Source organism: Argopecten irradians, chromosome 5 (genome assembly GCF_041381155.1).
Source record: "Argopecten irradians isolate NY chromosome 5, Ai_NY, whole genome shotgun sequence".
In the NCBI taxonomy this organism is placed as follows: Eukaryota; Metazoa; Mollusca; class Bivalvia; order Pectinida; family Pectinidae; genus Argopecten; species Argopecten irradians.
Window position 1 is genome coordinate 7,189,013 of NC_091138.1, and position 24,978 is coordinate 7,213,990.

The 24,978-nt window shown below is 36.5% G+C and overlaps 1 protein-coding gene across 1 annotated transcript in view; it reads right to left on the minus strand.

The window, feature by feature from the left end:
• Positions 1–236: 236 nt before the first annotated feature.
• LOC138322748 (uncharacterized) overlaps positions 237–24,978 on the minus strand; it is a 29,315-nt gene continuing 4,573 nt past the window's right edge. Inside the window, exons 3-10 of the mRNA XM_069266832.1 lie at positions 10,778–10,905; positions 10,439–10,571; positions 8,070–8,174; positions 7,559–7,720; positions 7,108–7,230; positions 6,468–6,629; positions 5,179–5,257; positions 237–4,947 (exon numbers count right to left, since the gene is read on the minus strand). Of these exons, the coding sequence (XP_069122933.1) occupies positions 4,398–4,947; positions 5,179–5,257; positions 6,468–6,629; positions 7,108–7,230; positions 7,559–7,720; positions 8,070–8,174; positions 10,439–10,571; positions 10,778–10,905 (1,442 nt within the window). The 3' untranslated portion in view covers positions 237–4,397. The remainder of the gene's footprint in view (positions 4,948–5,178; positions 5,258–6,467; positions 6,630–7,107; positions 7,231–7,558; positions 7,721–8,069; positions 8,175–10,438; positions 10,572–10,777; positions 10,906–24,978) is intronic.

Here is a 24,978-nt window from a genome sequence, read left to right on the forward strand (position 1 = left end):
TTTTGGGTTTCGGAAACAATATAAATCGTCCTCCATATAGCCTTTTCAGGATATCTTTCGTCCACGTTACACTCATCCCACGCACACCGAATGACCATCTTGATGTTGACTTGCTACCATTGCCCCACATTGGTTTTGTTTGTGGGATGATATGGCGGCCGAACATTTTGTGTAATGGAGATAATGATAAAAGATAACAGACACACCAAGAGACAGTACATGTACATGGACACGGTTTTATTGACAAAGCATTAATGGCAATGTCGAAATACAACAATTAATTCTCAAACTACTTCCTCCAGAAGTTAACTCAACAACAATATCTCAAATTGTCATACCTACTTCCGGAATATCACTTCCGGCATATTGTCACTTCCGGTTACATCACCTTCCCGTTTCAGAAAACTTTCTTGATTTTGATTTCAGTATAATCTGATATCATTTCTTTTCTTTAATTATCTATGATTTTTTGTGTGCCCGAGGCTCTCAAAAAGGCCATTTTTCACAAACAGTTCACTAATTATAGATATGCCTGAGGCTCTCCCCAACAGGCCCGTTATCACAAATACTTCAAATAATGGTATGCCCGAGACTCACCACAACAGGCCCTTAATCACAAATAGTTCAATACTGATATGCCCGAGGCTCTCCACAACAGGTCACAATCCGAATACCATGATTCTGGTTTGTCGAAGTTCCGCCAAATGGTTTCATTTTCTAGAACCAAGACAAGGAAACGATCGCCAACGTGATAACACGAGAGGCGCCTAAAGAACGACAAACAAAGATGACACAGTTCGTCTAATGCCTTCTAATATTTTCTTTAACAAAACATAATGGGTGTAATCCTCAACTTCAAAACATTTGCTATAAAATGTGAGACCAGCATTATATATGTCATAACTATCAAAGGGGCTATGTTTTTGAAAAACGGATGTTGAATTCTACTATATTAGAATTCAAAGAAATGCCCCCAATTTGTATTACTGATCCACAATTTCCCCTACACACTACCATTTCGATGACTCATAATAAACAAAAAAAATGCCAATAAACTGAAGCAAAAAATAACTTGGATTCAAAATGTGAACTGCAGATTTGCTGCAAGGCAAAGAACAGTTTCTTAAGCATATCCAATGATATGGGACTCCTTAACATTGATGACACAGTACCTCTCATGCCTTCCGATATTTTCTTCAACAAAAATAATTGGTGTGATTCTCACCTTCAAAACATTTGCTATAAAAACTGAGACCAGCAATATATGTCCTAACTGTCGAAGGGGCTATGCATTTGTTGCTAGAGGTGGTTGCCATACACTATTTAACTCAAATTGAAAACAAAAATCCTAGAACCTCGTTAGCAAATTTTGTATTTTCTGCTAAGGATGCTGAAATTTAACTCGAAACTGTTCCAACACTTCTTAGGAACTGTACAAGGCGCTGGACAGGACCAAGATGCCAGTTGTCGGAATCTGCGCCACTGAAATCGAGAAAAAGCATCAGCAACAGAGTTGCAGACTACCTGAACATCCGAGCCTTAAATTGGACATCTTTTAAGGCAAACATGATTAGTGGACGAACAATCTGACTTTCAAGTTTTGTTGTTCAACACATTCACAACGGCAGAATTGTCACAATGAAAAACCACTTTGTTGTTGCGTAACACATCAGACCACATATGCAAGGCTAGAACTATTGGCACAAATTCACAAAAATGTGATATCACGCATGATATCGCAGTCTTTCCATTCCATAGGCCATGCCATGCTAGAGTAAGTCATTGTTTACCTAAAATAGCTCCACAACCCAGGTTCGCATTTCCTGGTTATCACTTTATAACTGCAAGTCAGAATTTGTCAGCCTACTAGACTCTGAAATGTAGCAGACATTTTGAAATTGACTATTTCCTCTGCTACCTTTTGCAAAGGATACAATGATAATTTTTGCTTCAAAACTTCAACCTTAATGTTTGATTGGACAGTTTGAACTGGGATGCAAACCCCCGCAACACATACAGATATATGCAAAATTACAAGGCCTACACTGACAGATCCCTTGCTGGTATGGGTATTTTGGAAACCTTTATTCTGAGGAACAGTAGAAAAGCCAGTGCTTAGACAGGTGAGCCATAACTCCGCATCAATGCTTTCCCAAGATCGGGATGAGTCCCTCGCCTGACGCAATCTGAACTAAGTGAAAATTTAAAAAGTCATTTTCATTCGAGTGAATAATACCACTTATATGTTCATGATGAAACCTTATGTGTCGATGTGAAAATGTAACAGATACATATATACAAAAATAGATATATAAATAGAAAATAAGCGCAAACATTAATTATTGTACACATGTATTTATCTATGAAAATATCACTATTTCTGCGATCTGCTTCTTCATTAATCAATAGAATATTTTAATGTTAAACAAGGAATGAAAACCGGATTTAATACATTTACATGTGTATGTGCTGTAAACATACTTATTTCAGCGCAGTCAAGTCTTACCGAAAATTTCAAATAAAAGTATAAATTATGAGCTGTTAGCGTGGACATAAATCAGCGTTTTGATGCTCCGTATTTACTGTTAGCGTGGACATAAATCAGCGTTTTGATGCTCCGTTATTACTGTTAGCGTGGACATAAATCAGCGTTTTGATGCTCCGTATTTATGGTTATAAGATATTATTTATGATGTACATGTATATATGTTTATGCAGCATGGCTGACATTGTTGTTATCATGTCTGCCATGTTACTTGTCATTTAATAAAAATTACATTTCCAAATATCTCAGACGAACTGTATGTTGAGTCACGTGACAATAGAAGCAACACTGTGTTATTCTTCAAATGCATGATTCTGCTTTAATCTTATTTTAAATTTGTTTTGCTAAGTAATAAAACTTATGTTGATTACAATTTTGTGTTTTGTATCACTTATAGAAATAGCTATTCAAGGCATATAATAGTCGAAATTTGGTAAACACAAAGACTTTGGAGAGTCCCATGATTATTACATGTATTACACAAACAGTCCCTACACTTGGAGTAGGATGGACCGATTTCAGCTTCAACTGGGTAGTCTTCCGATCGATTACTTTTGACTTGATAACACTTGACATCGCTTTGTTTGACACTATAAAGAGCATGCATCAAATAGAAAAGGAGAGTCAAACACATCAATTACAAATATTGAAAAGGATGGCACAAATGTAAACTCTAGAATCTTGACTTATAGGTACTTTTTTCTTTCTATCGAAAGTATTGACCCTTGTCTAATCATATAACCTATTTATGTATTGTTTTAGTCGCCTTAAATATATCCTTTTACCGGTACCGGTACCTTATATTTAAGTCTATATATAGTCGTATAGTCATAAGGACGTTAGCATCACTGACTACAATCTGACACAGTTGCACGAGTCCTGGTATTTTGTGTCATACGTATCTCCCCAAGAATAGCAGTCAATATACAGCCGTTCCTTAGCGCAGTTGATTGTTCAATGCACGATTACGTTAGCAAAAATGTCATTGATTTGCACCATTACTGAATAACAAGGCAATATATTACATCTAGAAAAATAAAGGGTAACAAAATAACGAAGATCTACTTACAATACAAATAGAAACAAAACTTTACTTGTTATACTGACCAGCTAATTTCGTAATTAATCTCTAGGCCTATATTGTTTTACTTAAAACGAAAAGCGTCTTAATACAGTACCTACGGGGCGCCAAGTGGGAAACTTGTGATTTTGTACACGAAATCCAATTTTGTGTAGACAAAAATGAATTTTGTTCAACAAAAATGAGTCCAGATTAACAAAATTTATTACATACTACTATACCAACGGTCACTATATCCAATTTTTTGTTCAATTTTCACTTTTGTCTAACACAACTCAATTTTGTCCACAAAAATGAATTTAGCCATGACAGAAATGATTTTTTTGTTCAATTTTCATTTTTGTCTAACGCAACTCAATTTTGTCCACAAAAAAAGAATTTTGTCATGACAGAAATAAATTTTGTGGAGACAAAAATTAATTTTGTCTTCTGAAAGATAATTTAGTTAGAAGAAAATGATTTCGTTATGACAGAAATCAATTTTGTGTACACAAAATCGAATTTGATTAAAAAGAAATAAAGTCCCAAACGGTGCCCCGTAGTACCAGTTGTAAGCATACAAATTGGAGCATAAAACTAATGATAAAACTAATAACGAATTATTAATTGATTTCTTTTACAAACATTAATACAAAATATTTGAGGGAATGTGGTTGATACATGACATGCATGACTAAGTATGTTTCACTTCTACACATAATATTTGTTATTGATTTTCATAGAGTTATCATGTATGGCACAATTTAATCATCATTTCAGATCGTACTAATACTATGAGTTGGAGTTTAATATTGATTCTGTCGTGTCATACTCCCCACTCAAGTCCTCATTTCTATTTGTGGAAAACGTATCATAATTGCCTAAACCATTTATAGCGGAAGTGACGTCATACATAAAATCGCCGATTTTGTCCTTGTTCAAGTCCTCCTGAGACTGTAAAACATTATATGTATCATCCTCCGTTTCGGCTGGTAGGTGATCGTATGTACTGTCTATTTCCCGTTCCGGTCGTTTGGTGTTTCTTAGCAGATCGTAGTCATCAATATCACGTACGGTTAATGGCACGTCCTCACCTACTTCCGGTTCATTCTGTAACGCAAAACTCTCGACACGGGCGTAATCAGGGTCATAGTCACTCTTGATTCTGTCGTATATACCATTGCCTTTGTCGTCTTCACGAACTTTGTCGTAATCACTCTCTACCTGATCGTAGTTTTTGCTTCCTCTGTTTTCGATGATAGACTGTTCAATTAGAGGCAGGGCTGGTTCCTCGATACTGTTCGGGCTAGATGTGGACGACGCTTTGCTAGGATTCATTTTTCTGAAATATTACAAATTAACAGTAAATTATATAGAATAATCAAAACAAGAGAAGAGGACAAGAATGGTGATAATATAATCAACACCAATTTCAAAATACAAAAAACAAACCCAACAACAACCATGAATTGAATACTCCCTAATGCAGATTAAACCATAATAACAAAGATGGTTTATTAATCAAAGTACATTTCACTGGTATAATCATCGATACATTTTAATGCATATTTACCCTTTACGACAGAACCTGCAGGCAATCAGGACAGTAATGATTATGACAACGACCACAGCTACAGCCACCAGGATATATACTGAAATCAAACAATAATAATTTCTGTCTACAGAATATTGCTAATCAGGGTTATTTTTATATGTTGTTTTAAAATACCATTTTTCATAAATAGAGCATGAAAACAAATCATAAACGCATTTGTGTGTTGTGAGTGTGCGTTTTCGTTGTTGACCTGTACAGACACATGTGGCACATTATTACATGTTGCCTGACTCAATGAAGTCAACTGGCTATTTCAATCCGAATGACGAGAATGAAATTTCTGGTCTAACTTTAACCTAGAATGATTTTTTCAGTCTAATTCTGTATTACCACTCTTTAAACAAGATGTAAATAATCAGCATTGGGATCAGATACACGATTTATTTTTCGTATTTGATGCCAATCTTCTATTGTTTTGTACTGATATATGATACATAGATGTGTACTTGTTTATGCTTATATTGTACCCTACCTTTGCTGTTGAAGTTAAATATGTTTTCTCAAATCTTGTTTAATTGATGTATGTCAATAACATTGCTTAAGAATTAACTTAAATATGGAGATCAAACACAAAAATCCGAGTTTAATTTAAATAAAAATTACGATTTTTGTGTTATATCTCCATAACATAAAATATATTCAAATTAATCCCTTTAATTAAATTTGCTAGAGATAATCTCTTCAAAATTTTAAATTAAATTTCAAACTCCTTTTCTCTTTCTATAAAATCAGTACGCCGATATCTTATCAAATCAGAAGCAACGTTACAAACGTCGATGCCATTTTCATTTATGAGAAGATCAAGTAAATTGTAATCCTATGAAAATGCTCATTAAAAGCATACTTGAATTATTATGTTATATATAAAAACTTGAAATTGGGAGAGGTCATCAACACATGACGGTCTTGATTATTATTGTGTAGATTGTACAGCAAACATAGCGTTGCTCCATTTTATGTGACAGAGACAACATACAAATCCATTGAAGAATACGTCTTATTTACAAGACGCCTTTTGAAACACGTTGTTAAAAAGCACATGGTTTTGAAAAAAAAATCCTCCTTTCTGAAATGGCTTTAAATGCTTTATATTTTGTCTAAGAGAACATGACTACAATCCTATATTTCGGAAACACGCAAACAAACCATCGACTTGCACTGAAATTTCTTAAAATATCAAAATCTTCGTTAATTAAAAAAAAAACTGCTAAAGAAGACATGTTCTGGAAAACGAAATAAAATATTACCCAGCATTCCGTCGTCACCAGCATCCTCTGAGTGGGAAATACCGACAGCTGGAATAGAAGAGTTATACTTTTCGGACGAGGTTGGTAGTGGTGGCTCCGGCGGCATCACACTTGTGGGAGAGGAATTAGTTATTTTGGAATCATGGATCGGGCTGTTTACATCTAAGGAATGAGGAACAGAAAGTTATTTAATACAGTGAATGATGGATAACGCACAGTGTAAGTATCAAATCTTGACAAAACCCTTATATAATGAGTGCAATGGAAATATAACACAACAGCAGTCATTTGAACAAAACGTTTTATCAGAATCTAAAACAAATATCACAGCATTAGCGACTATAATCTAAAACCTTCGTAAACGCGACATACTTATGATTTTACAGACTCCTGCCATGTAGCTGGTTTTGGCAGTTATATATATATCTGTTAACCTCTTTAAGGCGTTAGAGAAAAAACATTTTTCCCTACTTTGGGGATGTGACAACAACATTTCAACCCGTAGGGGGATTTGTGAATTATGTGCATGACCCTGGACAAGCCTTACATTGGTCATTTATAAGGTACCATAAGTCACAACCACAATACAGTGATACAGTATGGTACTAAAGTGGAGTAGGAACAGGAATAGTTTACAAACCGTGCGTCCTCCAGCAAAGACCAGGAAACTGTCTGGAACATTTCTCAGAGACAAATGAACACAATCCATCGTCGTCCTCGCACAGAAGTGACACACAGTTGGTAACATCTACAGGAAGGGCCTCTGGTAACAAAACACAATTAGGTCTAGAATGGTTCAACGGCAGTTGTCTCAACTAATAGCATTGATTTTTTTTATTTTGAATTAACAGATATATGTTTTGATTTTACAGAGATATATACCGTAACGTGACACTATATATATTTCCCATCCCCATCATGTACATTTTATATTATAAATTAAAGAGTTTATATCAACTATTCATTTTGAATTAAAATGTTTTATCACTTTCGGCCTATAAGTCATTTAAATATCTAATCAATTCTATCACGTTTAATACCGAACTTCAGTGTAATGTTATAAAATTCTCGTGAAAAAGTTCAAAACTGACCATCCGTCCATTTAACAAATCGGTGTTTGACGAGATTGATCCAGGGCTCCATATTGTTGGGGAATGTGATCTGTAGACTGGTTATACTGAGCTGCGAATTGTTATCCTGACACCATTTATTGGCCTCAGACCACGTCATGGTAGTGGAAGACCTTAAATCATCTGCATGGAAATGTACAAGAAGGCAATCCAGCATGGTGATTTTGAGGCAAAAGAGCAAAAAGCCGACTTTAAGCATTTGAAAATGTAAAAAGTTCTTTTTTGATTAAAAGATCATGTGGAATTCCAAATATTCATTGTAAAACAAAAAACCAAAGCACTACCATTATTTGAAACAATGAAATCCATATATGCCTTCATTATGTGACGACGTTCACCATTATTGAAATTAAAGACATCCATACGCAATTGATCATAATTGAGCAAAATCGTTATTATTATCATTTTTGGGGAGGAATTAAATGCTAAGCATACAAGTAAAACATAATGGTGAGACATCTCGTTCACTTACTTAAACAAACAGCTTTGCGACGTTCCTGGCAATCCCTGAATCTGTTATTCCATACACCACACTGAGGTGTAAAGGAGAGAGAACCGCCTCTTTGTGTACTTAAAACTGCAATAATAACAATTAGTGTTTATTTTTGTTGTTAAACAGTTTTAATTTTTAGAAATAGCAGGACCACGATGTATCTTAAGCATGTGCTCATATTCCATTTCAAAACAACGCTTTTGCTTAAAGCTGACAATGCAAGTTAAAAACATGCATTTGAAATTTAAAAAAAAATTATTAACGAAATATTTTTTTTCAAAAATTGTTTCTGAGACATCCCCTAGTTATGACAGTGTGGTATCTAAGGAAGTGGCAGCCAGTTTTCTTTTGCTCTGCCTAGTAACCTTCACTGGCCAACCCCCTATATAAAGCACGGTACACTTGACACACGTGTGTCATTCTAAACATGTCTTGTCTCAGATACACATGCCCCGATATTGGAAATAACAATGTCAAATTGAAAATAAACATTGCACTAACCTGCCAATATTTCATTGAAGTAATAGATGAATGTGTTGTCAGCTATATCCCAACATATGTCCAATACGAACTAATAAAACACTTCAATATACACCAAGTTTTACACGTACATGTACATCGACACGTGTGTGTCCTTGATAGTTGTCGCTCGTTTGGGTCAGGTACGTAGTCACGTGTATACGGTCAGTTGAGTGCATCGGGTACGATGACATACGTGGAGATATGTGGACGGATTATTGTTTGGATTTCTATTCACTTGCGTTGAAATTTTATTTTGAGAAACATCTAAATGACAACTAAGAGGAGTTGACATGTTAATCGCTAAAAAAAGGTCCCATATAGTTTTACAGGTGAGGGTTTTGTTTACCTATTTGTAGATGATATATACTGTGGAATGCTAGGTGTATAGGTACATGAATGAGCGCACGTGTGTCGATTCACGCGCTTTATATAGGGGTCGGCGAGTCGTCGGAATGTAAAACAAAAATGGCTGTCCTCAACCGGGGAACGTCTCATAAACGATTCTTGAACAAAGAGTATACTTATTTTTAAAAAAATCATTTTAATAATTTTAACTTGCACTGTCAGCTTTAAGAGAGTTTGAATTTAATTTAGTATCATTCAATATGTTACTGTGTTCACGATGTCTTCAAAACCGAAATATCAATATAAAACATAAAATGCCAGTTATAATAGGTATATAAACGAGTTAAAAATCACGTTGGCAATCATTACATGGCAACTTTTTATTGAACTAAGAAATATGTTCGAGTCTTCGCCTTAATTTGTAAGCTGTCACAGTTTCGTAGAAGTACATTACCTTATCAGCTGTCACAAGTAGACAGTAGATTACCTTACTAGCTGTCACATGTAGACAGTAGATTACCTACCCATCTGTCACATGTAGACAGTAGATTATCTACCCAGTTGTCACACATAGACAGTAGATTACCTACCCAGCTGTCACACATAGACAGTAGATTATCTACCCAGCTGTCACACATAGACAGTAGATTACCTACCCAGCTGTCACACATAGACAGTAGATTACCTACCCAGCTGTCACACATAGACAGTAGATTACCTACCCAGCTGTCACACGTAGACAGTACATTACATACCCAGCTGTCACACATAGACAGTAGATTACCTACCCAGCTGTCACACATAGACAGTAGATTACCTACCCAGCTGTCACACATAGACAGTAGATTACCTACCCAGCTGTCACACATAGACAGTACATTACATACCCAGCTGTCACACATAGACAGTAGATTACCTACCCAGCTGTCACACATAGACAGTACATTACATACCCAGCTGTCACACATAGACAGTAGATTACCTACCCAGCTGTCACACGTAGACAGTACATTACATACCCAGCTGTCACACGTAGACAGTAGATTACCTACCCAGCTGTCACACGTAGACAGTAGATTACCTACCCAGCTGTCACACGTAGACAGTACATTACATACCCAGCTGTCACACATAGACAGTAGATTATCTACCCAGCTGTCACACGTAGACAGTACATTACATACCCAGCTGTCACACGTAGACAGTACATTACATACCCAGCTGTCACACATAGACAGTACATTACATACCCAGCTGTCACACATAGACAGTAGATTACCTACCCAGCTGTCACACATAGACAGTACATTACATACCCAGCTGTCACACATAGACAGTACATTACATACCCAGCTGTCACACGTAGACAGTAGATTATCTACCTAGCTGTCACGCGTAAACAGTAGATTACCTACCCAGCTGCCATATGTAGACAGTAAAATACCTACCCTGCTATCACACGTAGATCGTAGATAACCTACCCGGGTTAAACTCGTATGTAGACATATACTGTGTACTGCCACATATAGTACCGCTGTCACCAGTACAAGGGCTGTCACATCCATATTCATCTGATTCCTGTCTCATACGTGTTGTACAATAACAGGAATCAATCTGTAAAACATTGTATAATTCTCCTCAATATGGTTCTTACTAATGATTGTATTTCATGGAATTTTTCTTACATATTAATGAGGTTGTCATTTTGTCTTGTACCATTCATTGCTTTGTATTGTTTAACATCAACGTATGTTGTTTTACCTTTATATAAAAGCGTTACGTTTGTAGGATTTTATTGGCTCTATGCGTGGCAAACTTACTTGAAGTCCAATAGTATCCACGTTGTGATTTTGTTGGTACATAGTATGACATGTCTGTGTGCAGTCTTTTAGTGTTATATTCGCTGAGGTAAAATCTGGACTCAGTGAACCAGTAATACGCTTGCAGCCTACAAAAGATTACCACACATTAACACACCAAATAATTATATAATCAACAATGGAATAAAAGAAACTATTTTTCACAAATATGCAGTATTGTCACGCATAAATATGTCGAATATGTGTATTTCGAAAACAAAAAGATAGACTTTTACTATTCACCTGCATGTGAATTATTTGCTAATATAGTACCATTAACAGTATCATTACCTAGGCCGTGTAATATAATCAGGTGAGACAGATTCAACCAAACATAAACATATCAACTACGTAGTGAACAAGTACACTACCAGTGTTAAAATAAATTCATAAGGTAGAACATATTTCTGTGTTTTCATGTGCTGACTTTGGCAAAAAAAAAACAAAAAAACCCAGCAATAATGATACTTTTAATTTATAAGCTAAAAAATGAAACATGCCGTTTATAGTGTAGAAGAACAGGGAAAATACACATTCCTGACGAGTGCCCCGACCAGGAATCGAACCCGGGTCTCCGGAGTGGAAATCTACGGCTCTACCGACTCAGCCAAAGAAGCATGCTCCGTCGGGAGGCTGAAGTTGGTTCCGAGTTCCGAGTTCCGAGTTCCGTTTAAGCTAAACGGAACTCGGAACCAGTTCCGAGTTCCGTTTCAGCAAAACGGAACTCGGAACCAGTTCCGAGTTCCGTTTAAGGAAATTTTCTATCATTTTAGATAAAATCATTCAATATGCCAAAGACATATGAATAATGTTGCCTGTTGTCATTTTTTATGGGTTACTAGTGGCAAATCCACTTTAATTTAGTTTTCGATCGACTTTCATTTCCCAGTTCCGTTTAAGTAAAACGGAACTCGGAACCAGTTCCGAGTTCCGTTTAAGGAAATTTTCTATCATTTTAGATAAAATCATTCAATATGCCTAAGACATATGAATAATGTTGCCTGTTGTCATTTTTCATGGGTTACTAGTGGCAAATCCACTTTAATTTAGTTTTCGATCGACTTTCATTTCCCAGTTCCGTTTAAGTAAAACGGAACTCGGAACCAGTTCCGAGTTCCGTTTAAGGAAATTTTCTATCATTTTAGATAAAATCATTCAATATGCCAAAGACATATGAATAATGTTGCCTGTTGTCATTTTTCATGGGTTACTAGCGGCAAAATCACTTTAATTTAGTTTTCGATCGACTTTCATTTCCCAGTTCCGTTTAAGTAAAACGGAACTCGGAACCAGTTCCGAGTTCCGTTTAAGTAAATTTTCTATCATTTTTGATAAAATCATTCAATATGCCTAAGACATATGAGAAATGTTGCCTGTTGTCATTTTTCATGGGTTACTAGTGGCAAATCCACTTTAATTTAGTTTTCGATCGACTTTCATTTCCCAGTTCCGTTTAAGTAAAACGGAACTCGGAACCAGTTCCGAGTTCCGTTTAAGGAAATTTTCTATCATTTTAGATAAAATCATTCAATATGCCAAAGACATATGAGAAATGTTGCCTGTTGTCATTTTTCATGGGTTACTAGTGGCAAATCCACTTTAATTTAGTTTTCGATCGACTTTCATTTCCCAGTTCCGTTTAAGTAAAACGGAACTCGGAACCAGTTCAGAGTTCCGTTTAAGGAAATTTTCTATCATTTTAGATAAAATCATTCAATATGCCTAAGACATATGAATAATGTTGCCTGTTGTCATTTTTCATGGGCTACTAGTGGCAAATCCACTTTAATTTAGTTTTCGATCGACTTTCATTTCCCAGTTCCGAGTTCCGTTTAAGGAAATTTTCTATCATTTTAGATAAAATCATTCAATATGCCTAAGACATATGAATAATGTTGCCTGTTGTCATTTTTCATGGGTTACTAGCGGCAAAATCACTTTAATTTAGTTTTCGATCGACTTTCATTTCCCAGTTCCGTTTAAGTAAAACGGAACTCGGAACCAGTTCCGAGTTCCGTTTAAGTAAATTTTCTATCATTTTTGAAAAAATCATTCAATATGCCTAAGACATATGAATAATGTTGCCTGTTGTCATTTTTCATGGGTTACTAGTGGCAATTCCACTTTAATTTAGTTTTCGATCGACTTCCATTTCCCAGTTCCGTTTAAGTAAAACGGAACTCGGAACTGGTTCCGAGTTCCGTTTAAGGAAATTTTCTATCATTTTAGATCAAAATCATTCAATATGCCAAAGACATATGAGAAATGTTGCCTGTTGGCTTTTTTAATGGATTTATATTGGTAAATCCACTTTAATTTAGTTTTCGATCGACTTTCATTTCCCAGTTCCGTTTAAGTAAAACGGAACTCGGAACCAGTTCCGAGTTCTGTTTAAGGAAATTTTCTATCATTTTAGATCAAATCATTCAATATGCCTAAGACATATGAAGAATGTTGCCTGTTGTCATTTTTCATGGGTTACTAGTGGCAAATCCACTTTAATTTAGTTTTCGATATACTTCCATTTCCCAGTTCCGTTTAAGTAAAACGGAACTCGGAACCAGTTCCGAGTTCCGTTTAAGGAAATTTTCTATCATTTTAGATAAAATCATTCAATATGCCAAAGACATATGAATAATGTTGCCTGTTGTCATTTTTCATGGGTTACTAGTGGCAAATCCACTTTAATTTAGTTTTCGATCGACTTTCATTTCCCAGTTCCGTTTAAGTAAAACGGAACTCGGAACCAGTTCCGAGTTCCGTTTAAGGAAATTTTCTATCATTTTAGATAAAATCATTCAATATGCCTAAGACATATGAATAATGTTGCCTGTTGTCATTTTTCATGGGTTACTAGTGGCAAATCCACTTTAATTTAGTTTTCGATCGACTTTCATTTCCCAGTTCCGTTTAAGTAAAACGGAACTCGGAACCAGTTCCGAGTTCCGTTTAAGGAAATTTTCTATCATTTTAGATAAAATCATTCAATATGCCAAAGACATATGAGAAATGTTGCCTGTTGTCATTTTTCATGGGTTACTAGTGGCAAATCCACTTTAATTTAGTTTTCGATATACTTCCATTTCCCAGTTCCGTTTAAGTAAAACGGAACTCGGAACCAGTTCCGAGTTCCGTTTAAGGAAATTTTCTATCATTTTAGATAAAATCATTCAATATGCCAAAGACATATAAATAATGTTGCCTGTTGTCATTTTTCATGGGTTACTAGTGGCAAATCCACTTTAATTTAGTTTTCGATCGACTTTCATTTCCCAGTTCCGTTTAAGTAAAACGGAACTCGGAACCAGTTCCGAGTTCCGTTTAAGGAAATTTTCTATCATTTTAGATAAAATCATTCAATATGCTTAAGACATATGAAGAATGTTGCCTGTTGTCATTTTTCATGGGTTACTAGTGGCAAAATCACTTTAATTTAGTTTTCGATCGACTTTCATTTCCCAGTTCCGTTTAAGTAAAACGGAACTCGGAACCAGTTCCGAGTTCCGTTTAAGTAAATTTTCTATCATTTTTGAAAAAATCATTCAATATGCCTAAGACATATGAATAAATGTTGCCTGTTGTCATTTTTCATGGGTTACTAGTGGCAAATCCACTTTAATTTAGTTTTCGATCGACTTTCATTTCCCAGTTCCGTTTAAGTAAAACTGAACTCGGAACCAGTTCCGAGTTCCGTTTAAGGAAATTTTCTATCATTTTAGATAAAATCATTCAATATGCCAAAGACATATGAGAAATGTTCCCGGTTGTCATTTTTCATGGGTTACTAGTGGCAAATCCACTTTAATTTAGTTTTCGATCGACTTTCATTTCCCAGTTCCGTTTAAGTAAAACGGAACTCGGAACCAGTTCAGAGTTCCGTTTAAGGAAATTTTCTATCATTTTAGATAAAATCATTCAATATGCCTAAGACATATGAATAATGTTGCCTGTTGTCATTTTTCATGGGTTACTAGTGGCAAATCCACTTTAATTTAGTTTTCGATCGACTTTCATTTCCCAGTTCCGTTTAAGTAAAACGGAACTCGGAACCAGTTCCGAGTTCCGTTTAAGGAAATTTTCTATCATTTTAGATAAAATCATTCAATATGCCAAAGACATATGAGAAATGTTGCCTGTTGTCATTTTTCATGGGTTACTAGTGGCAAATCCACTTTAATTTTAGTTTTCGATCGACTTTCATTTCCCAGTTCCGTTTAAGTAAAACGGAACTCGGAACCAGTTCGAGTTCCGTTTAAGGAAATTTTCTATCATTTTAGATAAAATCATTCAATATGCCAAAGACATATGAGAAATGTTGCCTGTTGTCATTTTTCATGGGTTACTAGTGGCAAATCCACTTTAATTTAGTTTTCGATCGACTTTCATTTCCCAGTTCCGTTTAAGTAAAACGGAACTCGGAACCAGTTCCGAGTTCCGTTTAAGGAAATTTTCTATCATTTTAGATAAAATCATTCAATATGCCTAAGACATATGAATAATGTTGCCTGTTGTCATTTTTCCATGGGTTACTAGTGGCAATTCCACTTTAATTTAGTTTTCGATCGACTTTCATTTCCCAGTTCCGTTTAAGTAAAACGGAACTCGGAACCAGTTCCGAGTTCCGTTTAAGGAAATTTTCTATCATTTTAGATAAAATCATTCAATATGCCAAAGACATATGAGAAATGTTGCCTGTTGTCATTTTCATGGGTTACTAGTGGCAAATCCACTTTAATTTAGTTTTCGATCGACTTTCATTTCCCAGTTCCGTTTAAGTAAAACGGAACTCGGAACCAGTTCCGAGTTCCGTTTAAGGAAATTTTCTATCATTTTAGATCAAATCATTCAATATGCCTAAGACATATGAAGAATGTTGCCTGTTGTCATTTTTCATGGGTTACTAGTGGTAAATCCACTTTAATTTAGTTTTCGATATACTTCCATTTCCCAGTTCCGTTTAAGTAAAACGGAACTCGGAACCAGTTCCGAGTTCCGTTTAAGGAAATTTTCTATCATTTTAGATAAAATCATTCAATATGCCTAAGACATATGAATAATGTTGCCTGTTGTCATTTTTCATGGGTTACTAGTGGCAAATCCACTTTAATTTAGTTTTCGATCGACTTTCATTTCCCAGTTCCGTTTAAGTAAAACGGAACTCGGAACCAGTTCCGAGTTCCGTTTAAGGAAATTTTCTATCATTTTAGATAAAATCATTCAATATGCCTAAGACATATGAATAATGTTGCCTGTTGTCATTTTTCATGGGTTACTAGTGGCAAATCCACTTTAATTTAGTTTTCGATCGACTTCCATTTCCCAGTTCCGTTTAAGTAAAACGGAACTCGGAACCAGTTCCGAGTTCCGTTTAAGGAAATTTTCTATCATTTTAGATAAAATCATTCAATATGCCAAAGACATATGAGAAATGTTGCCTGTTGTCATTTTTCATGGGTTACTAGTGGCAAATCCACTTTAATTTAGTTTTCGATCGACTTCCATTTCCCAGTTCCGTTTAAGTAAAACGGAACTCGGAACCAGTTCCGAGTTCCGTTTAAGGAAATTTTCTATCATTTTAGATAAAATCATTCAATATGCCTAAGACATATGAAAAATGTTGCCTGTTGTCTTTTTTCATGGGTTACTAGTGGCAAATCCACTTTAATTTAGTTTTCGATCACTTCATTTCCCAGTTCCGTTTAAGTAAAACGGAACTCGGAACCAGTTCCGAGTTCCGTTTAAGGAAATTTTCTATTTTTTAGATAAAATCATTCTATATGCCTAAGACATATGAGAAATGTTGCCTGTTGTCTTTTTCATGGGTTACTAGTGCAATCCACTTTAATTCAGTTTTCGATCAACTTCCATTTCCCAGTTCCGTTTAAGTAAAACGGAACTCGGAACCAGTTCCGAGTTCCGTTTAAGGAAATTTTCTATCATATTTAGATAAAATCATTCAATATGCCTAAGACATATGAAAATGTTGCCTGTTGTCTTTTTTCATGGGTTACTAGTGGCAAATCCACTTTAATTTAGTTTTCGATCGACTTCCATTTCCCAGTTCCGTTTAAGTAAAACGGAACTCGGAACCAGTTCCGAGTTCCGTTTAAGGAAATTTTCTATCATTTTAGATAAAATCATTCAATATGCCTAAGACATATGAGAAATGTTGCCTGTTGTCTTTTTTCATGGGTTACTAGTGATGAATCCACTTTAATTTGGTTTTCGATCAACTCCTATTTCCCAGTTCCGTTTAAGTAAAACGGAACTCGGAACCAGTTCCGAGTTCCGTTTAAGGAAATTTTCCATCTATTTAGATAAAATCATTCTATATGCCTAAGACATATGAGAAATGTTGCCTGTTGTCTTTTTTCATGGGTTACTAGTGATGAATCCACTTTAATTCAGTTTTCGATCAACTCCTATCTCCCAGTTCCGTTTAAGTAAAACGGAACTCGGAACCAGTTCCGAGTTCCGTTTAAGGAAATTTTCCATCATTTTAGATAAAATCATTCAATATGCCTAAGACATATGAACAATGTTGCCTGTTGTCTTTTTTCGTCGCTTACAAGTGAGGAATCCACTTTAATTTAGGTTTCGATCAACTCTTATTTCCCAGTTCCATTTAAGTAAAACGGAACTCGGAACCAGTTCCGAGTTCCGTTTAATGAAATTTTCTATCATTTTGGATAAAATCATTCTATATGCCTAAGACATATGAGAAATGTTGCCAGTTGTCTTTTTTCATGGGTTACTAGTGATGAATCTACTTTAATTCAGTTTTCGATCAACTCCTATCTCCCAGTTCCGTTTAAGTAAAACGGAACTCGGAACCAGTTCCGAGTTCCGTTTAAGGAAATTTTCTATCATTTTAGATAAAGTCATTCAATATGCCTAAGACATATGAATAATGTTGCCTGTTGTCATTTTTCATGGGTTACTAGTGGCTAATCTACTTTAATTTAGTTTTCGATCGACTTCCATTTCCCAGTTCCGTTTAAGTAAAACGGAACTCGGAACCAGTTCCGAGTTCCGTTTAAGGAAATTTTCTATCTATTTAGATAAAATCATTCTATATGCCTAAGACATATGAGAAATGTTGCCAGTTGTCTTTTTTCATGGGTTACTAGTGATGGATCCACTTTAATTCAGTTTTTGATCAACTCCTATCTCCCAGTTCCGTTTAAGTAAAACGGAACTCGGAACCAGTTCCGAGTTCCGTTTAAGGAAATTTTCCATCTATTTAGATGAAATCATTCTATATGCCTAAGACATATGAGAAATGTTGCCTGTTGTCTTTTTTCATGGGTTACTAGTGATGAATCCACTTTAATTTGGTTTTCGATCAACACCTATTTCCCAGTTCCGTTTAAGTAAAACGGAACTCGGAACTGGTTCCGAGTTCCGTTTAAGGAAATTTTCTATCTATTTAGATAAAATCATTCTATATGCCTAAGACATATGAGAAATGTTGCCAGTTGTCTTTTTTCATGGGTTACTAGTGATGAATCCACTTTAATTCAGTTTTCGATCAACTCCTATCTCCCAGTTCCGTTTAAGTAAAACGGAACTCGGAACCAGTTCCGAGTTCCGTTTAAGGAAATTTTCTATCATTTTAGATAAAGTCATTCAATATGCCTAAGACATATGAATAATGTTGCCTGTTGTCATTTTCCATGGGTTACTAGTGGCTAATCTACTTTAATTTAGTTTTCGATCGACTCCCATTTCCCAGTTCCGTTTAAGTAAAACGGAACTCGGAACCAGTTCCGAGTTCCGTTTAAGGAAATTTTCTATCTATTTAGATAAAATCATTCTATATACCTAAGACATATGAGAAATGTTGCCAGTTGTCTTTTTTCATGGGCTACTAGTGATGGATCTACTTTAATTCAGTTTTTGATCAACTCCTATCTCCCAGTTCCGTTTAAGTAAAACGGAACTCGGAACCAGTTCCGAGTTCCGTTTAAGGAAATTTTCCATCTATTTAGATGAAATCATTCTATATGCCTAAGACATATGAGAAATGTTGCCTGTTGTCTTTTTTCATGGGTTACTAGTGATGAATCCACTTTAATTTGGTTTTCGATCAACACCTATTTCCCAGTTCCGTTTAAGTAAAACGGAACTCGGAACTGGTTCCGAGTTCCGTTTAAGGAAATTTTCTATTTATTTAGATAAAATCATTCTATATGCCTAAGACATATGAGAAATGTTGCCAGTTGTCTTTTTCCATGGGTTACTAGTGATGAATCCACTTTAATTCAGTTTTCGATCAACTCCTATCTCCCAGTTCCGTTTAAGTAAAACGGAACTCGGAACCAGTTCCGAGTTCCGTTTAAGGAAATTTTCTATCATTTTAGATAAAGTCATTCAATATGCCTAAGACATATGAATAATGTTGCCTGTTGTCATTTTTCATGGGTTACTAGTGGCTAATCTACTTTAATTTAGTTTTCGATCGACTTCCATTTCCCAGTTCCGTTTAAGTAAAACGGAACTCGGAACCAGTTCCGAGTTCCGTTTAAGGAAATTTTCTATCTATTTAGATAAAATCATTCTATATACCTAAGACATATGAGAAATGTTGCCAGTTGTCTTTTTTCATGGGCTACTAGTGATGGATCTACTTTAATTCAGTTTTTGATCAACTCCTATCTCCCAGTTCCGTTTAAGTAAAACGGAACTCGGAACCAGTTCCGAGTTCCGTTTAAGGAAATTTTCCATCTATTTAGATGAAATCATTCTATATGCCTAAGACATATGAGAAATGTTGCCTGTTGTCTTTTTTCATGGGTTACTAGTGATGAATCCACTTTAATTTGGTTTTCGATCAACACCTATTTCCCAGTTCCGTTTAAGTAAAACGGAACTCGGAACTGGTTCCGAGTTCCGTTTAAGGAAATTTTCTATTTATTTAGATAAAATCATTCTATATGCCTAAGACATATGAGAAATGTTGCCAGTTGTCTTTTTCCATGGGTTACTAGTGATGAATCCACTTTAATTCAGTTTTCAAACAACTCCTATCTCCCAGTTCCGTTTAAGTAAAACGGCACTTGCCATTCAGGAGGAAGTAAGGACCACGCTTTAAAAGGGTGCGGTCGAGAAGGTACCTATGGTAGAATATACATCCGGCTTCTATTCAAGAATGTTTCTTATCCACAAGAAGTTGGGAGCGTCCCATCAGAAGCTGCTAGTTTTTACGGGATTTCTGCACTACGGGGAAGACATGTTCACATCTATTCTATGGAGCGGAACACCCGTCTGGTCCTGAAACGTTTGATCAAAGTCGACTTCATTCCTTCAAGACTCCGAGATGTACCCTTCCAGGACTTTGTCTTCAGAAACCGTTTCAACACAATTCAGGGTATTGTCCTTCCACCTTTGGAAAAATTCGAAAATGCCTCTTACTTTCATCTCGGCTGGTCCAACGTCCATATTCGTTGGTTTCAGTGTTTTGTGTTATATCAACGCATGGATTTTTCGGTGGTGTACTCTGAAAGGCAATTTAAACCATGACCATGTTCACGGATGCGTTCATGTGAAGGTTGTTGGCTTACCTTGACAGAGCACAACGACATGCTGGAGATGATGGCTTTTCTGTTTGCTCTGCATGCTTAACAGAAGATTCTGCATTACAAGGGGGGTTTGTGTGACTACGAACAACTCTATAGATGTCGCGTATATAGAGAGAAAGAGAGATACGATATCACGTCCTTTGTGCCCTCGCTATCCGTATTTCCGTATTCTTCCCATCTGTAGGAAATGCAGTTGACTATTTTAGACAAGCATCTTCCAGGAAGGTTGAATGATCTGGCGGATAATCTCTCCAGGCGCCACTGGCCGGTTCTAACAGAACGGCAGCTAAATCCTTCGATCTTCGAGGTCATTTGTCATGCTTGGAAAATGCCTCACATAAACCTTTTTGCCACTTTCCTGAATAACCAGTTGCCAACCTTTGTCTCTCAGTGCCAAACCAAATGGCTTGGGCTGTGGACGCACTATCTCTGAATTGGTAGGAATTGCATGCTTATGCAGTCCCGTCAATGCATGCTTATGTATCCCCGTCATTCAACTTGGTGGACAGGGTTCTACATATCGAAAGCATCATTGTCCCTCCTTCCGATAGCGCCACTGTGTCCGAGACAACACTGGTTTCCGGAGCTCTTGTCGTTTGTGGTGGATGTTCTCTGGTTTTCCCACCCAGAATCATTCTCCTGCGCAAGCCTAGGCCCGAGACGTTACATTGACGTCCTGAGATCCTCTACCTTCACTCATGGAAGTTTTTTCATGAGTCCTCTCTCAGACAGGCTTTTATTCGGATATGTCAGCTCGTATCGCCCGATCAATTAGGTCTTCCTCTTCTGCCATCTACCAGTCACGATGAAAGATCTTCTGTGAGTGGTGTATCTTCAGAAACATTGATCCGGTCATGGCCTCTGCCCAGCTGCTTGCGAGTTTCCTTATTCTTGTCGACTAGTGAGCGCCATCCTGTCCCTGGTAGTATTGCAGACTATCGCACAGATACACATATACTGCCAGTGTACTTTTAATGGTAGACCAGAGGTAGAAACTTCCATTTCTTTGTCTGCCTTGATTTGGGGGTTCAGTCTCGACAGGCATATGGTACAGTAGTTAGCTCCACAGTGGAACATAGAACACGTGTTATGGGGGCACCATAATGTTTGTAACGTTTAAGACTGTGTTCCTTCTTACTCATGCCTGATGCCGCGGGAGTGATAGTGATATATATGCATTGCCTATTCGCTCTTCGCGCCTTCGTTGGGCTAGAGATACCTCTGCCATTACCATTCTCACTTATCATGTCGTTTCTCCTCGATGGGTCCTTGTTCCATGACATCATCTGCCGGTTGACGTGGTCAGTCTGCTTTCACTGACCTTCACTGTCTCTGTCCTCCCAATCAGATGGGCAGATTTCCTTGGGTGCGGTTGTGGTGACTCAGTCTCTGACTGCTCCTCCTCAGTAGACATTATATACATTTGTGGTTTTTAACTGTATACGAGCAGGTTTCACAATGGTGCACCTCTTTTCACAAGGAGGTATATCCATTTTGTATTCCTTTCCTTCGGGGGTTAATTTGCCATTTGACTAGGCTGACTTGCTTCGGACTCTCTACTACGGAAAGACGCTTTCGTATACTAAAGTTGTGGTAGCGTATTGCTGAACTGAAATTGAGATTTTTCAGTGAAAAACCAATTTTCACAATGTAATACTTTATGGGGTCCCACAGTAGTTTATCACCTTTCCTTCTCAGTCATTTTCCTCTTATGGCTACATAAAGATTTTAGAAGAAGGGATACCACTCTATGTTACTCTCGTCAAATACGAGATAAGGTACGGTAGGGTAACGGGGTTCACAAATCTTATTTTTGTCAAGGCTACAAAGATTGGACAAAGATTGGTTAATATTACTGTATATCTTGAAGAGTGGTTTTACATTGATACACCTCAAATGTACATATGAAAGACTTCTTTTCTGAATCTAAGCACGGGATATATGTCATATTGCAATGGTAGCATCTTTATTGGATGGGGATTCAAAATTATGCAAATGGTGTGGCTGACGTCCTTGGGTTCAGACCCCCCGTTTATAAAAAAAATGGTTCCACATCTCTCCAATGAAGCTTTAGACTAAATTAAAACTTTTCTTCATTCCTACAGAAGAAAATGGATTTTAAAGAATTTGCAATACTTCCACTACTAGTCCTCGCTCCTCAGGCCTCCTGGGGGCCAGGGCCACCGTTCACACAAGGAAGCTTCAGCGGAATTTTCGTCAAAATTCATTAAGCAATTCAGGACTAGTAGAGATTTTTGTGAAAAAGTTGACAGACGAAGGACTGACAACGGAAACCGGAGGCCGCGGTATAACATAAGCTCACCGGCCCTTCGGGTCAGGTGAGCTGTTGCACGAAACTCGGGTTTGGTTTCTAGTTTAGTAAAAGGTTCAACGAAACTCAGGTTTGTGTGTCAGCTTCGTTTAAAAACTCAACGCTATAGAGATTTCCACTGTTTATCGATGATAAATGCTTCAATTACAATTAATTGATTACATTTGTAATTACGCATCTTATCATAAGTAGAATTAATAATAAACAGAACCCCGCTCGCTGATCAAGGATGCAAGCATGAGGTTAAACGGAACTCGGGTCTAGTTCCGAGTTACGTTTAAGCTTAAACGGAACTGGGGTATGGGTGTTAGATATGTTTCAGAAAATATATTATGTGCTAAAGTGATTAATTCTGAGTTGTATGATTGCAGCAAAATCCAGAGTTCGATTCCAATATAATATATGTAATTAAACATGCAATTAGAGGTAGGAAACCTATTAAACGGAACTCGGCTCGTTGCAAAGTATTCGTGTTAAACGGACTCGGGTCTGGTTCCTAGTTCCGTTTTACTTAAACGGAACTCGGAACTGGAAGTCGATCGAAAACTAAATCAATGTGGATCCACCAATAGTAATCCATGAAAAAAGCCAACAGACAACATTTCTAATATGTCCAAAGCACATTGACTGTTTTCATCTAAAATGATAGAGAATTTCCTTAAACGGAACTCGAAACTGGTTCCTAGTTCCGTTTTACTTAAACGGAACTGGGAAATAGGAGAGTTGATCGAAAACTGAATTAAAGTGGATTCATCACTAGTAACCCATGAAAAAAGACAACAGGCAACATTTCTCATATGTCTTAGGCATATAGAATGATTTCATCTAAATAGATGGAAAATTTCCTTAAACGGAACTCCGAACTGGTTCCGAGTTCCGTTTTACTTAAACGGAACTGGGAGATAGGGAGTTGATCAAAAACTGAATTAAAGTAGATCCATCACTAGAAACCCACGAAAAAAAGACAACTGGCAACATTTCTCATATGTCTTAGGCATATAGAATGATTTTATCCAAAATGATAGAAAATTTCATTAAACGGAACTCGGAACTGGTTCCGAGTTCCGTTTTACTTAAACGGAACTGGGAAATAAGAGTTGATCGAAACCTAAATTAAAGTGGATTCCTCACTTGTAACCGACGAAAAAAGACAACAGGCAACATTGTTCATATGTCTTAGGCATATTGAATGATTTTATCTAAAATGATGGAAAATTTCCTTAAACGGAACTCGGAACTGGTTCCGAGTTCCGTTTTACTTAAACGGAACTGGGAAATAGGTGTTGATCGAAAACTAAATTAAAGTGGATTCATCACTAGTAACCCATGAAAAAAGACAACAGGCAACATTTCTAATATGTCCAAAGCACATTGACAACTTTTATCTAAAAAGATAGAGAATTTCCTTAAACGGAACTCGGAACTGGTTCCGAGTTCCGTTTTACTTAAACGGAACTGGAAATAGGAGTTGATCAAAAACTGAATTAAAGTGGATTCCATCACTAGAAACCCATGAAAAAAGACAACTGGCAACATTTCTCATATGTCTTAGGCATATAGAATGATTTTATCAAAATGATAGAAAATTTCCTTAAACGGAACTCGGAACTGGTTCCGAGTTCCGTTTTACTTAAACGGAATGGGAAATGAGTCGATCGAAAACTAAATTAAAGTGGATTTGCCACTAGTAACCCATGAAAAATGACAACAGGCAACATTTTTCATATGTCTTAGGCATATTGAATGATTTTATCTAAAATGATAGAAAATTTCCTTAAACGGAACTCGGAACTGGTTCCGAGTTCCGTTTTACTTAAACGGAACTGGGAAATGGAAGTCGATCGAAAACTAAATTAAAGTGGATTTGCCACTAGTAACCCATGAAAAATGACAACTGGCAACATTATTCATATGTCTTAGGCATATTGAATGATTTTATCTAAAATGATAGAAAATTTCCTTAAACGGAACTCGGAACTGGTTCCGAGTTCCGTTTTACTTAAACGGAACTGGAAATGGAAGTCGATCGAAAACTGAATTAAAGTGGATTTCTCACTAGTAACCCATGAAAAAATGACAACTGGCAACATTATTTCATATGTCTTAGGCATATTGAATGATTTTATCTAAAATGATAGAAAATTTCCTTAAACGGAACTCGGAACTGGTTCCGAGTTCCGTTTTACTTAAACGGAACTCGGAAATGGGAGTTGATCGAAAACTGAATTAAAGTGGATTCATCACTAGTA